Source organism: Oncorhynchus kisutch, linkage group LG3 (genome assembly GCF_002021735.2).
Source record: "Oncorhynchus kisutch isolate 150728-3 linkage group LG3, Okis_V2, whole genome shotgun sequence".
NCBI lineage: Eukaryota > Metazoa > Chordata > Actinopteri > Salmoniformes > Salmonidae > Oncorhynchus > Oncorhynchus kisutch.
Genome location: NC_034176.2, coordinates 15,960,832 through 15,976,962, shown reverse-complemented (window position 1 = coordinate 15,976,962; position 16,131 = coordinate 15,960,832). Strand labels below are relative to the sequence as shown.

Sequence of the window (16,131 nt, the reverse complement as noted above, 5' to 3'; positions counted from 1 at the left end):
GGAGGTAGGCAAATAATTACAATTTTGCAGATTAACACTGGAGTGATAAATGATCAGATGGTCATGTACAGGTAGAGATATTGGTGTGCAGAAGAGCAGAAAAGTAAATAAATAAAAACAGTAAGGGGATGAGGTAGGTGAAAAGGGTGGGCTATTTACCAATAGACTATGTACAGCTGCAGCGATCGGTTAGCTGCTCAGATAGCTGATGTTTGAAGTTGGTGAGGGAGATAAAAGTCTCCAACTTCAGCGATTTTTGCAATTCGTTCCAGTCACAGGCAGCAGAGTACTGGAACGAAAGGCGGCCAAATGAGGTGTTGGCTTTAGGGATGATCAGTGAGATACACCTGCTGGAGCGCGTGCTACGGATGGGTGTTGCCATCGTGACCAGTGAGCTGAGATAAGGCGGAGCTTTACCTAGCATAGACTTGTAGATGACCTGGAGCCAGTGGGTCTGGCGACGAATATGTAGCGAGGGCCAGCCGACTAGAGCATACAAGTCGCAGTGGTGGGTAGTATAAGGTGCTTTAGTGACAAAACGGATGGCACTGTGATAGACTGCATCCAGTTTGCTGAGTAGAGTGTTGGAAGCCATTTTGTAGATGACATCGCCGAAGTCGAGGATCGGTAGGATAGTCAGTTTTACTAGGGTAAGCTTGGCGGCTTGAGTGAAGGAGGCTTTGTTGCGGAATAGAAAGCCGACTCTTGATTTGATTTTCGATTGGAGATGTTTGATATGAGTCTGGAAGGAGAGTTTGCAGTCTAGCCAGACACCTAGGTACTTATAGACGTCCACATATTCTAGGTCGGAACCATCCAGGGTGGTGATGCTAGTCGGGCATGCAGGTGCAGGCAGCGACCAGTTGAAAAGCATGCATTTGGTTTTACTAGCGTTTAAGAGCAGTTGGAGGCCACGGAAGGAGTGTTGTATGGCATTAAAGCTTGTTTGGAGGTTAGATAGCACAGTGTCCAAGGACGGGCCGAAAGTATATAGAATGGTGTCGTCTGCGTAGAGGTGGATCAGGGAATCGCCCGCAGCAAGAGCAACATCATTGATATACACAGAGAAAAGAGTCGGCCCGAGAATTGAACCCTGTGGCACCCCCATAGAGACTGCCAGAGGACCGGACAGCATGCCCTCCGATTTGACACACTGAACTCTGTCTGCAAAGTAATTGGTGAACCAGGCAAGGCAGTCATCCGAAAAACCGAGGCTACTGAGTCTGCCGATAAGAATATGGTGATTGACAGAGTCGAAAGCCTTGGCAAGGTCGATGAAGACGGCTGCACAGTACTGTCTTTTATCGATGGCGGTTATGATGTCGTTTAGTACCTTGAGTGTGGCTGAGGTGCACCCATGACCGGCTCGGAAACCAGATTGCACAGCGGAGAAGGTACGGTGGGATTCGAGATGGTCAGTGACCTGTTTGTTGACTTGGCTTTCGAAGACCTTAGATAGGCAGGGCAGGATGGATATAGGTCTGTAACAGTTTGGGTCCAGGGTGTCTCCCCCTTTGAAGAGGGGGATGACTGCGGCAGCTTTCCAATCCTTGGGGATCTCAGACGAGATGAAAGAGAGGTTGAACAGGCTGGTAATAGGGGTTGCGACAATGGTGGCAGATAGTTTCAGAAATAGAGGGTCCAGATTGTCAAGCCCAGCTGATTTGTACGGGTCCAGGTTTTGCAGCTCTTTCAGAACATCTGCTATCTGGATTTGGGTAAAGGAGAACCTGGAGAGGCTTGGGCGAGGAGCTGCGGGGGGGGCGGAGCTGTTGGCCGAGGTTGAAGTAGCCAGGCGGAAGGCATGGCCAGCCTATAAAGTTTGGTGGCTATTTCTCATGGGTTGGGCTAGGTGTCTTTGTTCCAGTGAAGGGAAATCTTAAAGCAACAGCATACAATGACATTCTAGACATTTCTGTGCTTCCAACTTTGTGGCAACAGTTTAGGGAAGGCTCTTTCCTGTTTTAGCATGACTATGCCCCCCGTGCACAAAGTAAGGTCCACACAGAAGTGGTTTGTCAAGATCGGTGGAAAAACTTGACTGGCCTACACAGAGCCCTGACCTCAACCCCATTGAACACCTTAGGGATGAATTGGAATGCTGACTGTGAGCCAGGTCTAATCGCCCAATATCAGTGCCCGACCTCACTAATGCGCATGGCTGTATGGAAGCAAGTCCCTGCAGCAATGTTTGGGTGTAGTAGCACCAATTCACCACAAGGTGTCTCCTTTAAGCTACACACCACTGTAAAGAAAGATAGCTGACTGGATAGAACCATGCAAAGACTGAGCTAGCAGTGTCTCTGTGTTAAGGCTTGGATTCAGAAAGACGTTTCTCATGATCTGACAAAGAATAGCCAGACTCACCTGTTAGTGTGCTGGGTCTTGCTAAATGACAGGGAGAGGTCTGTTTTTGTATTATTCGGATGATGTGCTTGTCAGTCCTCTCCTTCAACAAGGCACTCACATTCCATAAAATGTGTCTTTGTAGGTTTTACCTGATCTCATCGGTCTCTGGCACTTTGGTGTATGGAAGAATGGCTCTCACTCGCCTCCTGTCCTCTACAGGCTACACACATAAGCACAGACAGACACAAGCACACTATTAAAAAACTGCACTATTAACCAATGCTTCCACTAAAATCTTCAAACCCTCCCCTCAGCAATCCAAATGAAAGTATTCGACTAGACACCCTCCAGGACACCTCTCATTAGTATTTTCCTGGCTTCTCGCTCTCTCGAGATAGTTATGAAATATGGCCTGGGGTGTAGGGGAAGTTGGGACAGATATCTCCCAGATACAGTGTCTTCAGAAAGTATTCATACCACTTGCCTTGTTCCACATTTTGTTGTGTTACAGCCTGAAAACATTTTTTATTAAAATAGATTTTTTCCTCTCTCACTATGACTATGTGGATTTCTGCCCACTTGTCAAACATGCACAATGTCTAATCTGGCCATATTTTAAAATGTTGTATTTTCCTTTTGCATTTAGCCATTTCTTTCTAGAAGCATTATACTGAACTATTATATTATTCTACAGCTCCTTTGTTAGCAGTAAGCTACTGTTTATAGTTCATGCCCAGTTTGGTAGGAAAATGTTTGCATGGAAAGATTTGTATAAATTGGTTCCACACATAAATGTGGTTATTTTCCTGTCTCTAGCCTACCAGAGTGAAATGTTATTTGCATTTATTTTTTTAGTATTACTTTAGTGCTTTGTTGCAAACAGGATGCATATTTTGGAATACTTTTTATTCTGTACAGGCTTCCTTTTCACTGTCAATTAGGTTAGTATTGTGGAGTAACTACAATATTGTTGATCCATCCTCAGTTCTATCACAGCCATTAAACTCTGTTTTAAAGTCACCATTGGCCTCATGGTAAAATCCCTGAGCGGTATCATAACTCTCCGGCAACGGAGTTAGGAAGGACGCTTGTATCTTTGTAGTGACTGGGTGTATTGATAGCCCATCCAAAGTGTAAATAATAACTTCACCATGCTCAAAGGGATATTCAATGTCTGCTTTTTAAATGTTTACCAGATCTTTACCTTTTAACTAGGCTAGTGAGTTAAGAACAAATTCTTATTTACAATTATGGCCTACCAAAAGGTCTCCTGCGTGGACAGGGGCTGGGATTTTTTTTAAATAAGACAAAAACACATCACGACAAGCGAGACAACACTACATAAAGAGAGACCTAAGACAACAACCCAGCATGGTAGCAACACAAAACATGGTACAAACATTATTGGTTACAGACAACAGCACAAGGGCAAGAAATTAGAGAAAACAATACACCACGTGAAGTAGCCACAACTGTTAGGTTACCAATAGGTGCCCTTTTTTGCGAGGCATTGAAAAACCTCCCTGGTCTTTAGGGTTGGATCTGTGTTTGAAATTCCTTGCTCGACTGGGGGACCTTACAGATAATTGCGTAGGTGGGGTATAGCGATGAGGTAGTCAAAAATAAAATGTTAAACAGAGTGAGTCAACTTATTTAAGTTATGCAAATGTTTACTCCTGAACTTATTTAGGCTTGCCATAACAAAGAGGTTGAATACTGATTTGACCCAAGACATTTACGTAAACATTTCTAAAAACATAACTCTACTTTGACATTATTGGGTGTTGTGTAGACCAGTGACCCCCCCCCCCCAAAAAAAATCTAAATTTAATACATTTTAAATCCAGCCTATAACTACTAAATGTTAAGTCAAGGGGTGTGAACACTTTGAAGGCACTGTACATTGAGTATGTAGGGGGGGGAGTCTTACCTCCGTTTCTACTCTTGAGCGTAATGGAATCTTACCTCTGGGGGAGCCACAGGTGATAGCAGCTTTTCACCTTTCAGCAGGCAAGACACATAGCTGTAATAACCAATCAGGTCCGACAGGGACGAGAACCGGCGCCCGCCAATGTAATAGTCTCCACACATGGCGATTATCCTGTAAACATGCACAGATACACAGCGCACAATATCAAATTGATTCGCTAAACAAAATGTGCTGTGTGCAGAAAATATTAAGTATGAAAATAAAGGCCTAAATTCAATTGTCAGTTTGAACAATTCAAATCAGCAGAAATAAGTAGGCTACACTTTCCACAAATTCTACTCAAACCATCAAAAAGTACAAGAGCAGAACAGCACAGTGCTAAAAGTAGGCCCAGTTGCCCTGGGATCTGTGAAACAAAAAGGAGAACAGATGCATTAAACTATCATGACTCAACTGATTATAGTCGGGTGTGAAATTACTCCAGTAATGATGACAATGGCATGATTAAAGTCTTGGCGAGCCAGCTAACAGTGGGGAGCCTAGAATAATCCTTCAGTCGCAGCCCATCTGTTGAGCAAATCTCTGTCTGACTAATGTACAGTAGATTAGACACCATTCAAGGACATCTTCCCATGGTTAGGCTATTGTTTAACCTTGCCTTCCTAATACCATTCCACAAGGGTTTCCAGCATCAACGCTATCATGTCTCTAAAGAAATGCTGTGAATGAGATGTCATCATTTCCCCATACATTATTCAGTCGTCTATTGAAATGCTTGGTGTTGATCTGGTCCAGGCGCGGGTGATGTCATGAATGCAGGCCAGGCCTTATCGACAGATATATCGAACTGGAATGAATCCAGTTGAATGTACAGTGCACACACCCTGAAGGTATTAATAAATATGCCATTTAGCAAACGCTTTTATCCAAAGCGACTTGCATACATTTTACGTATGGGTCGTCCCGGGAATTTAACCCACTAACCTGGCATTACAAGTGCTATGCTCTACCAAATGAGCTACAAAAAGACCCCACAGAGTCAAGATAAGGCAGACAGAACTGCTATGTGGATGGCTGCATGCATGTTCTGACTAACATCACTCTCACAGCCATCCAAAGCACTGGAGAAACCCAGAAAACTTCACACACCAGGAGTGCTGTGAAAAGGTCATTACTTCTCCACATTTCAGTAGATGCGAGTGGGTAGTGTTGTCAGGAGCTAAGGTCTGATGGAGACAATACTAAGATAAGGGGGCGGATATATATATATTTTTAACACCTTTATTTAACTAGGCAAGTCCGTTAAGAACAAATTCTTATTTACAATGACGGCCTACCGGGGAACAGCGGGTTAACTGCCTTGTTCAGGGGCAGAACAGATTTTTACCGTGTCAGCTTGGGAATTCAATCCAGCATCCTTTCGGTTACAGGCCAAATGCTCTAACCACTAGGCTACCTGAGCCCCAAAAGGTAATGAGGGGATGGAGGTAATGTCCTGCCTGCTGGTAATCAGAAGCATGGTTGCCGGGCCGTCCACGCATGCATCCCTCTGTCAAAGACAAGTCTCACCTTCACCCACACACTTGCCCCAAAGGAGCCAGCAATGGGATCCTGAATGTTATGTCTAACATCTGCATTGGCTCACTTTCTGTTCTGTGATGCAGGCTGTTAGAGACATGGTGGCTAAGGCTATAAACTTAGACGTGGTTTGTGCAGTATTCATAGTGTCTGTATCTGTAACCCACAGGGATAGGTCAAGGGATAGCGGTTAATTTCTTGTTTGGGTCTCGAGCTGAAAAAGTTTAAGAACCATGGGATAACAAAAAAAGGTTTGTAGCCCACTATATGCAGGTCATGGAGACATACTTCTGCGTCTGTGCGATTGACCTGCGTCATGACTAATGCATTGTGAATTAATTAACTCCGTGTTTGTGTGTGCGTGCGCATGCTTTGACTGACCTGAAATGGTTGACCACGCTGGTCAAGCTGAGGAAGGACAGGACAAAGGAGCCGGGCCGGCGGTCACTCTCCCTGATGAGGTAGCTGCCAGGAGTCTTGGCCTGCCGCAACCGCTCCTCAGCAATGGTCCGGTCCAGCTTCCCATGGTACCACCTAAAACAAAGTGAGGGAGGGACGGACGGGCATCGTCAACCTTGGATACCTAGGCCTACATGTACACCATTTTTCCCTCTGTATTCAGCTCGCAATATTACACTTTTTTCTCTCTCTGGGAGACATTGTCAACACTAAGGCTGTGTTCTATGAAGCATACCACCTGAGAGAACTCGAGCGGGGAGGGACATACACACAGTAACACACAAAGTCTTTATGTAGGCTTGTTGCACAGCGTGACATTAGCCAGAATGTGATTTCAAACACTTTTTTATTCAAAAACAAAAGTGGAACACTTTTCTGTGATGCAAAAATAATAATAATAATAATAATAATAATAATAATAAGTTCAAATTTGGTTCACTTTGTAAAACAATATGAATAATAAATCAAATAAAATCACTGAATTTATGATTAACTGTGCTGCAGTGTCATTCATAAATTGACTTACCACATTCATCCAAACACCCACTCCATTGTTCACCCCATCCATCATTAGCTTAGGCTATTCCATTCAGTAACATGAACGCTTTCAGTTCCCAACATCTCAAACCATTCTCAGTTTGTTACAGTCATCCCCTCCCACAGACTCAATGGAGTCACATATTCAATTAACATTTTACTCATTGGTCCATCATTAGTAATCCTTCAGTAGTTAACACTCATTCATCCATGTCTCCTAAAAAAAAAAAAATCTGAATCAAGAGTTTTATAAATTAGACCATTTCTTTACTAACCCTCATTCATAAAACCCTAACAACCACACAGAGATTCTTTGTGACTGATTCAAGGCAAACAAATAGGCCTAGCCTGCTGCTCAAAATAACCCTGTACTCGGCTGGGTCTGTTATGTTATGTCTTGACTTGGGACTAGGCTTTGTTTTGGGGTTCTTGGTCTCGCAGAGATCGTAGTATACGGCCTTACTCTTGGACTTGATAGAATGCTCTTATCTAGTTTTATGTAGACTAGACAAGACTAAAATGCCAGCAAACTATGCTAGCCAAAACAAGGAGGGATCACCACTATTCATGTTATGTGTTTAAAAGACACCACTGAGTTTGAGTGTCTAGGACTCTAGGGTCAATTCTCAAGTCAACAGCGAGTGTGAGCATAACATTACATTGACATCTTCTGAAATATTAAGCTAGTAAGAAACTGCACCAAGATTTTACCCTCTAGTCTACCTATATAGAGCAGCCACTAAAATAGGCGAGAGGAGAGTGGAACGGAGCGTAAACGACAAAAGCTTTTTAAGCTTCAGCCACACCATTAAAAGCAGGCTGCTTTTTAAGTCAAACAGAAGCTTTTCTACCACTGGTTAAAGTTTCAGCAGGTCACCGACTTAACGTTCCCGCCAGATGGGTGAAACATTTACACATTGGCCCAGATTTTGGGCTAACACCACAGAACAGGGGGGGAGATGAATGGGTTGTCACAGCTATTTTCAAACAAGACTTTAAGTGCTCCCATCTGGTTTAGAGGAGCAGGGGTATGCGATTGTAAAATAATAATGATAGCGATGAAGTCTGGTGTGGGGGTAGGTGTGCTGTGGATGGGGGAAAAGGCCAGTGGAGCTCCTGGGAGGGGGTTAAGAGACTGGCAGGCTAAAGGTTTTGTTTGATGGAGAGACTGAGGAAGACAGATGTGAGAAGTGAACGTATGATTGAGAGACTGCTAAATAGTTGACATATCTGTATTGACCCTTTTTGCACTAACTCCTTTGACTCATCACATACTCTGCTGCTACTGTTTATTATCCATCCTGTTGCCTAGTCACTTTACCTCTACCTATGTACATATCTACCTCAATTAACTCGTACTGGTACCCCGTCATGTATATAGGGGCATGGATACATCAGTCAGCATGGAGCCTGACTATAGTACAATGCCTACAAAAAGTGGGGTGGAAGATACATGTTGGCCTGAACCAACAGTATTGCTGTTGAATTGGATGTTCAGGTCTTCACTTAGCATCTTTCCAACATCTGCCTAAACTAAAAAGGTGTATATATTGAAGAGATGGGTTTATCAAGTGTCTAAGCAGGCCTAAGCCTACTGTAAATGTCAAACTCTGAAAGAACTGCTGAAATTGATTCATGATTATTCTCATTTCAAATGCATCTTTCCTAGTGTATAGAGAACCATATTATTCACCCAACATTTGCATAGAGCAAATATCCTGCCCGTCTCGATCTGAAACAACGACAACACAATAACAGCAGAGGAAAGAGTCTGATCCAGGGATGAGTCATTTGGTGTTTGCCTACGCACACAGTCTGCTTTGTAGCTCTGGGTCAAAGAATATCAGCACAACCGGGGTTGTGATTCCACTAAAGACGCAGCAGCTACAGGCTTTTTTCCTCTCCATCTCTCACGGTTGTTTGTTTCATTATTTATTTATCCAGCAACTATTAACCCCTCAGTCTGTAAAGGGAACAACACACGGCTTGCCAACACACGCATTACCTGCACCATGAGATATGTGCACAGAGCATCCTCTCATCATATTTTACAGGCCAGAAGACAGTGGGGGTTCCATCCGGAGGAAGCAGAGAGCGAGAGGTCCACAGTAATCTCAGTGCTGCTGTGCAGATTCACAGGGAGTGGAGTGTTAATGCTAAGGCAGGTGGGTTCCTACAGTGAAACTCCCCATGACTGTGTGTCTTTCTTCCTGAGCGGAGCTGTACTGGCCAGCTGTGGCTTGGACAGACGTCCAGGTTTGCTAAACTACATTGTAGCTGCACTGGAGAGAATTTAATTGCCTTAGATCAGAACTGTCTGTATAGCTGTTATAGTCACGATGGTGTCCGATGGTGGCTGTGTGAGTAGAAAGAGATGGCTGATTAGCCTAGGGGCCAAGGTGTGAATGTTTTTTGGGCTAATTTTCTTGCATACATTCTAAAAAGTGCAACTCTTGCAAATATTAGATTATTATTGAATAATTTCAGTGTTCCTTTTTATAGTGTTAGACCGATGCTTGTCATATTTCTCATTGCAACACCCGTAAGTGTTCCACTCCCACCACGTCTGAAACCGCTTGTGTGCGTAAGTTTATTCATTGAGAGATGAGCGCGTAGAAACGCTTTCCATTTGCAATACTTAAAATAAGAAATGTCTATAAATATTCCACCGACCTATGTGCAGTAACCAGCTAGAAGTTACTCAAGCTACTGCATAGTTATTTAAAGCAACAAAAGCATGGAAACTAAGCAATGTTTTATCAAAATTAAGTTGTTACACCCTATGACAATGCAGTCCTCACTAATGTACAAGCTTATTTTTTATATGGGTGTAAGTTAGAGCGTTTTGGGGGATGGGGGAGACCGGGGTTAGCCAGGGTGTTGTGATGAATGGGGTATGAACATGAACCATGACAGCAGCGATAGGACACGCTGGTTTTATCAGCCTGAGGAATGCCTCGTTGTGTCAGTGCATGAATCAAGAGCAGCACAATGAGGCTCTGCTCTGGCTGTTCCTACTGGCAGCTACTAGTTTAACCCTTAAGCACTACTCTTAAAAAAAGAAGCCTAAAATAAGGCTGCTCTGTATCCTGCATACTGTGCACTAAAAGAACAAACTTGTCAACAATAAAACTGACTGGTCATGCAAACATGACTGTCCTTCACCTAATAGGCTAGGTAAAAAGCAAAACAAACCTCCACCCACCCACACAGTGGAAGCAGGCACTCTCCTCGCAGAGTCTAGGCACCTCTTTCTCACAGGAAGCACAGGTACAGGGAGTTACATCACATGACAGCAGGCAACAGAGGCTCCTTCACTTCAACAACATGATAGAAGAGGGCCTCCATTTCCAGCATGTGACATATGCAGCTGGCACGAAATGAAAAAGCAAGACTAATTTAATGCAAAGTCAGAAATTCACACCGCTCATGAGAAAGAGGAAGAGAGTTGGGTAGATTTAGTGTTGAGGACTAGATGGAGGCTCCTATCTGAAACCCACAGAGAGCTTTCACACACACAGCATAGTGCGGGCAGACAGAGTTAGTGGCTGCTGTAATGACGTGTCTTGACAGTTTCGGAAGGAAACATGGCAAGCAAATAATTTAAAATCCTCTGTTTGAGTCAGTGTGTATCGCATATAGCCAGTACGCTACAGTGTATCTTGAGAGGATTAACCAATACAAAATGTTTTTTTTTCCCTCAATTAGCTGAGTGAAGAATATAACAGTTTTCACCTATGTAACCAATGTGCAAGAGTATTCAGGGCAAGCTGAAACCCTGCAATTCTCTCTGCATTAGATTCCAAGGGTGCTGACGTTCACCATAGCAATTTTCAGACCATTCAGAGTGTTCCATTTGGACTGACAACCTGTGGAAGGGTTTCTGCCACAGGAGGCTACAGGCTGAGAACTGTAATTTTTCATTAAAAAAACTACCTCCCTCCGGAGCTGCTGAGATGGTGTCTAGTCACATGCAGCTTTAGTGAGGCACATCAAGGTTCACCTCTGGCTAAATGTTTTAGGTGTATATTTTCACATCAAATATGGCCATGTAAAAACACTAGCATTTAGGCTACCCGATTTCATTAGACTACTCACTGAAAACATTATTTGGCAGGACCAATGTGAGATTCCCTTACCGATGGATTTACACAATTATATTATTTGTAGTTCAAAATAGCCACTTTGAAGGAAGAGGTTTCAAAATTATTTTTTGGGAAAGCATTTCACAGCTTGAACTCTCAAATTGTGCCAAGGGAAACAAGCCAATAGCCTATCTATATACCATGTACTGTCTTTTCCCTTTCACCAGGCTCCTCAAATCAAATTGATGAATCAGAAATGCATCTGTGTTTGAGCATTCAGGACATGACCTCTGGTTAGCCCTGGACGGATGGAGTGGAGGGCAGGAAGGAGAGAGGGACAGGGACGAGACCTCTCGATTTCCAAAGGCTACATCTCTAGGGCTGAGAGGGCAGACTCAGCTTGTTGATGTTCGATTGAGGAATGACCATTTCTCTCTGGCTCTAGTTCTCGTGTGCATTCCCTCTCCTGTTTCCCCCCTTCCTCCTCTCACAATGGATGCCACCATGCTAAAATATCTCAGAAGATGTCAAGTCACTCCTTATCAGCGTCAACAAGTAATGAAACTGCACCACTTCAGATCAGCGATGTGCCTCAGCTGAGCTGCCAGCGGTCATGAGGGGAAACGAGCCAATCACACTTTCCCCCCACAAATTGGACTGTCCTCCTTAAGTGGTACCCACAAGGTCTAGCAAACATATAGCCTAGAGCTGAGCAAAATGCCTGCAATAAGTGATTAATATGGTCAGTGTCAATAATATTTGGTTTATCATCCAATCTCTAACATTGCCTATTTCAATGTATATTAAACTTCATCAACTGTTTTATTTAGTGGTAATCAATTTGAGTTAGGAGTTTGCTTTATTCCAATGTAAAATAAAAGTTTTTCATGTGCAATTTTCTAAAAACAAAAATTTGCTATTTGGAGCCATATTCAAATGAGATGGGGATAATGTAGCTTGTCATAATATGAATGAAGACTAGAAAAACTCAAAGGAGCATCAAGTTGTAAGTACAGGAGGAGAACCTAGGGAACATATGCTACATCATTATATAGATCGCAATTTGTCTACATCAATGGTGCCAATTAATGTGGATTCCAACAATCGATCAATGAAATATAGAATCATAGCATTAACTCACCCAAACAAAAAGCAAAGCCTTACAAATTATATTTAGGGGAATAAGGTATGGGTAATTCCAAGAACCCTACTCTGTCTGGTAGAGATGAATAACAAAGAGAGAGAAAAGAGATCTCAGTCTCCTGTCCTACCAGCCTGTTAGGAAAGTAAGGAGGGCTGGATGGCTAGGTGCCACACTTACGCGGAGTTCGCTCTCTGCTGCATCTCCTGGTCTGTCCCGCTCTCTCACAAGGAGTTCCCGCTCCACTGATGCGGATTGTTCTGCTGCCGAGGAAAACGTTGAGTTGGAGTGACTAGGGTCTGAGTGCTCCGGTGCGGAAAGCAATGCAAACACAACTCTAAATCCATCTGTGCTATGCTATGAACCTGCCGCACAGATAAAGTCATCTCCGCACTCTAGGGTCAGTAAGCAGCAACCAAAGGAGGAAGAGGGCTACTGGAATGGACCTCACATAATATGCTGGAAGTGATGCTAAGTAATTTAAAAAAATATTCTGATCAGTTGTCCAGTTTCCTTAATCATCTAAACACTGAGGGAAGAGGTTTGTCATACAGGATGAGGAGGCTGAATCCGTCTGCATCTTCAAGCCAAGCAGAAAGGATGAATCTCTCCATTTCCCTCGCTCTCTGGAGCCTAAAATGAAGCCACGCATCATGAGCACGCAGCCTATAGGTTTAATGAGAAGTGGGGCAGTGGGGGTAAGGAGTGGTATCACACGAGTGAGGTTGCATGGCAACAACACACATAATCCCATGACCTCTGGGTGCTTATGTGAACGGCTTACATACAACCACACCTGAAGCTAGCGGTGTGCATGGTTCAAAACACACTGAAATTCTGTATTGGTTACAAACCCCGGGATTATTTAGGTAAACGTACAAAACGCCACAGCTTCAAAACACTGCATGGATTTATGCACTAACCAGACCCTTCAACTTGTCTCTCACCAATTTTTTTTGTTTTTACTTTCCAGTGGGGAAAAAGGGAGCAGCTGTGAAAATGCTCTATTTTTCTTCACACATGGAATGTCACAGCTTGCTACCCTCAGTCAGAGCGAGAGAGTGACAGCACACGGACTTGTTTGACGCACACTAGTGATGGGCATTTGAAATTTGTGATATTTTTGGGATATATTCAGATAATTGAAATACATGTGTTTTGAAGAAGAAGAAAAACTGGGGGGGGGGGGGGGTAAACTTCAATGGAGAATTGCTCCTGGAACTCGAGAGCTGATCTGCTGAAACAAGCAAAGTGCAGCACAGGGGTGGGGGGAGGGGCGAGAGAGGAGTAGGGGCCGGTGTGTGGCATGGAAGTAGAGTGCCCGTCTTGACTGCATCAAATCATTGACTTTTAGTTAAATAAAGGTTAAATAAAAATAAAATAGTAAAGCTACAGTAGCCAGCTAAGTTAACCAGCTAAAGTAGCAAGGCTATTTTGCTGCACTCTCCAGCCAATGTCGACAACAATGTCTACAACAACTCCAGCCTACTCCTCATTTAGTCAACTTAATTACAATTTAAAATTCCATTTTGTATTTATTAGAAATCTCCCACTTCACTTGCTACACAGGGATCTTCTGACTATATCGCTGTTTTGATTGGCCGACAACACAGCTACACGTATGAAACGTATGTAGGCTACCAGCATGCGTTTCATGATTTATTTTTATACAAAAGGGGCACACTAGGCTTGGACAATATCCAGATTTTCATATTGTCATACCGTCCTCAGTAATCGCACACACGGGGTGCTAAAAAGGCCCCCAAAAAAGCCACTCGGGCCTCAATTACCAGAATGCTAACAAAATTGGCACAAACTAACAAACTAGCGACATCAGATTCGGTTAGTTAAATGCTAACTAGCGAAAACAGAACAAAATATAAAAACGCAACATGTAAAGCGTTGGTCTCATGTTTCATAAGATGAAATAAAGTATTTCAGAAATGTTCCATATGCACAAAAAGTTTCTCAAATTTGGTGCACAAAGTATTTACATCCCTGTTAGGTGAGCATTTATCCTTTGCCAAGAATTCATCCACCTGACAGGTGTGGCATATCAAGGAGCTGAATAAACAGCATGATCATTACACAAGTTGACCTTGTACTGGGGACTATAGAAGGCCACTAAAATGTTCAGTTGTGTCACACAACAATGCCACAGATGTCTCAAGTTGAGGGATTGTGCAATTAGCATGCGGCCTGCAGGAATGTCCATCAGAGCTGTTGCCAGAGGATTTAATGTTCATTTCTCTACCATAAACAATGGTGAAGGCGGCTTAAGAGAATCTGTCAGTACGGCCAACTGGCCTCACAACCGCAGACCACATGTAACCACGCCAGCCCAGGACCTTCACATCCGGCTTCTTGACCTGCGGGATCGTCTGAGGCCAGTCATCCGGACACCTGATGAAACTGGGTTTGCACAACCAAAGAATTTCTGCATAAACTGTCAGAAACAGTATCAGGGAAGCTCATCTGCGTGCTCGTCATCCTCACCAGGGTCTTGACCTGACTGGAGTTCGGCATCGTAACAGACTTCAGAGGGCAAATGCTCACCTTTGATAGCCAATGGCACGCTGGAGAGGGTGCTCTTCACAGATTAATCCCAGTTTCAACTGTACCAGGCAGGTGGCAGACAGCGTGTATGGCGTCATGTGGGCGAGCGGTTTGCTTATGTCATGGTTGTGAACAAAGTGCCCAATGGTGGCGGTGTGGTTATGGTATGGGCAGGCATAAGCTAAGGCCCATTGTCGTGCCATTCATCAGTCACCATCACCTCATGTTTTAGCATGATAATGCATGGGCCCTTGTCGCAAGAATCTGTACACAATTCCTAGAAGCTGAAAATGTTCCAGTTCTTCCATCCCCTGCCTACTCAGACATGTCACCCATTGAGCATGTTTGGGATGCTCTGGATCAACATGCATGACAGCGTGTTCCAGTTCTGCAAATATCCAGCAAATTTGCAGAGCCATTGAAAAAGGAGTGGGACAACATTCCAAAGGTCAATCAACAGCCTGATCAACTCTACGCGGAGGAGATGTGTTGCGCTGCAGGAGGCAAATGCTGATCACACCAGACACTGACTGGTTCTGTCTCACGGTCCTACCTTTTTTTTAAAGGTACACTACATCACCAAAAGTATGTGGACATCCCATAAAAATTTATGGATTCGGCTATTTCAGCCACACTCGTCGCTGACAGATGTATAAAAATCGAGCACATAGCCATGCAATCTCCAAAGACAAACACTGGCAGTAGAATGGCCCGCACTGAAGAGCTCAGTGACTTTCAATATGGCACCATCATGGGATGCCACCTTTCCAACAAGTTAGTTGGTCAAATTTCTTCACTGCTACAGCTGCCCCCAGTCAAAGATGTAAAAAATAAAGCTAGTAGAAAGCACAGGGGAAAAAATGCCAACTGTACAGATAACTAATTCAGAGCCTTTGGCTTTGGCTTCTGGCAGAAAGCCATAATAAGATGGCAAACATTTAGTAGTGAATCTCTTACAAATGTAAGGTTGTCAGCTCACGTGCGCCGCACAACAGAGACTTGCCAATAAATATAGAACACTATGGAGTCACCAGCTCCTGCTTTCTCCCGCTGTGCTATTCACAAATACGTGACTGGCTCAACTGTTCTGGGGAACAAGGTTACGCTTAATAATGTGACAGGTGAATCTGCTTCAAAGGTATTGCACTAGTTGACTGCAAGTATTAACTTAAAAAGTAGCTAAAAATATTAAAATGTATTTTAACTTCAAATAAATAGTTGATGGTATTAAAAAAAAACATGCCATGGCTTTTTCCAAATACCGTGGTATACCACCCAAGCCTACTCATAACTGTCATAAAACTGTTAAAGAAAAAAAGTTTAGAATGTAAATGGTCTATCCTTGTGGGCTTTGTGGCAATGTCATAGATAAATTGAACCCCATGATGAAAATCGGGGAGCGGACGAAGGATCCGTCTAACGTCTGTTAATACGTCCATACATTTGTTAGTAACACGCGATATCTCCAACAGCACTGGCACAATTTTGACGAAACG

At 43.5% G+C, this 16,131-nt stretch overlaps 1 protein-coding gene across 9 annotated transcripts in view; it reads right to left on the bottom strand.

The window, feature by feature from the left end:
• LOC109875927 (ras GTPase-activating protein 1) overlaps window positions 1-16,131 on the bottom strand; it is a 49,401-nt gene that overhangs the window by 20,355 nt on the left and 12,915 nt on the right. For 8 of the 9 annotated variants that reach the window (XM_031817688.1, XM_031817689.1, XM_031817690.1 and 5 more), the window contains 3 exons: window positions 6,239-6,391; window positions 4,315-4,450; window positions 2,499-2,569 (listed from right to left, as the gene is read on the bottom strand). In XM_031817688.1, coding sequence (XP_031673548.1) covers window positions 2,499-2,569; window positions 4,315-4,450; window positions 6,239-6,391 — 360 coding nt within the window. Of the gene's footprint in view, window positions 1-2,498; window positions 2,570-4,314; window positions 4,451-6,238; window positions 6,392-12,259; window positions 12,537-16,131 lie in introns of those variants that run through there. The other variant, XM_031817709.1, reaches the window with a different exon arrangement.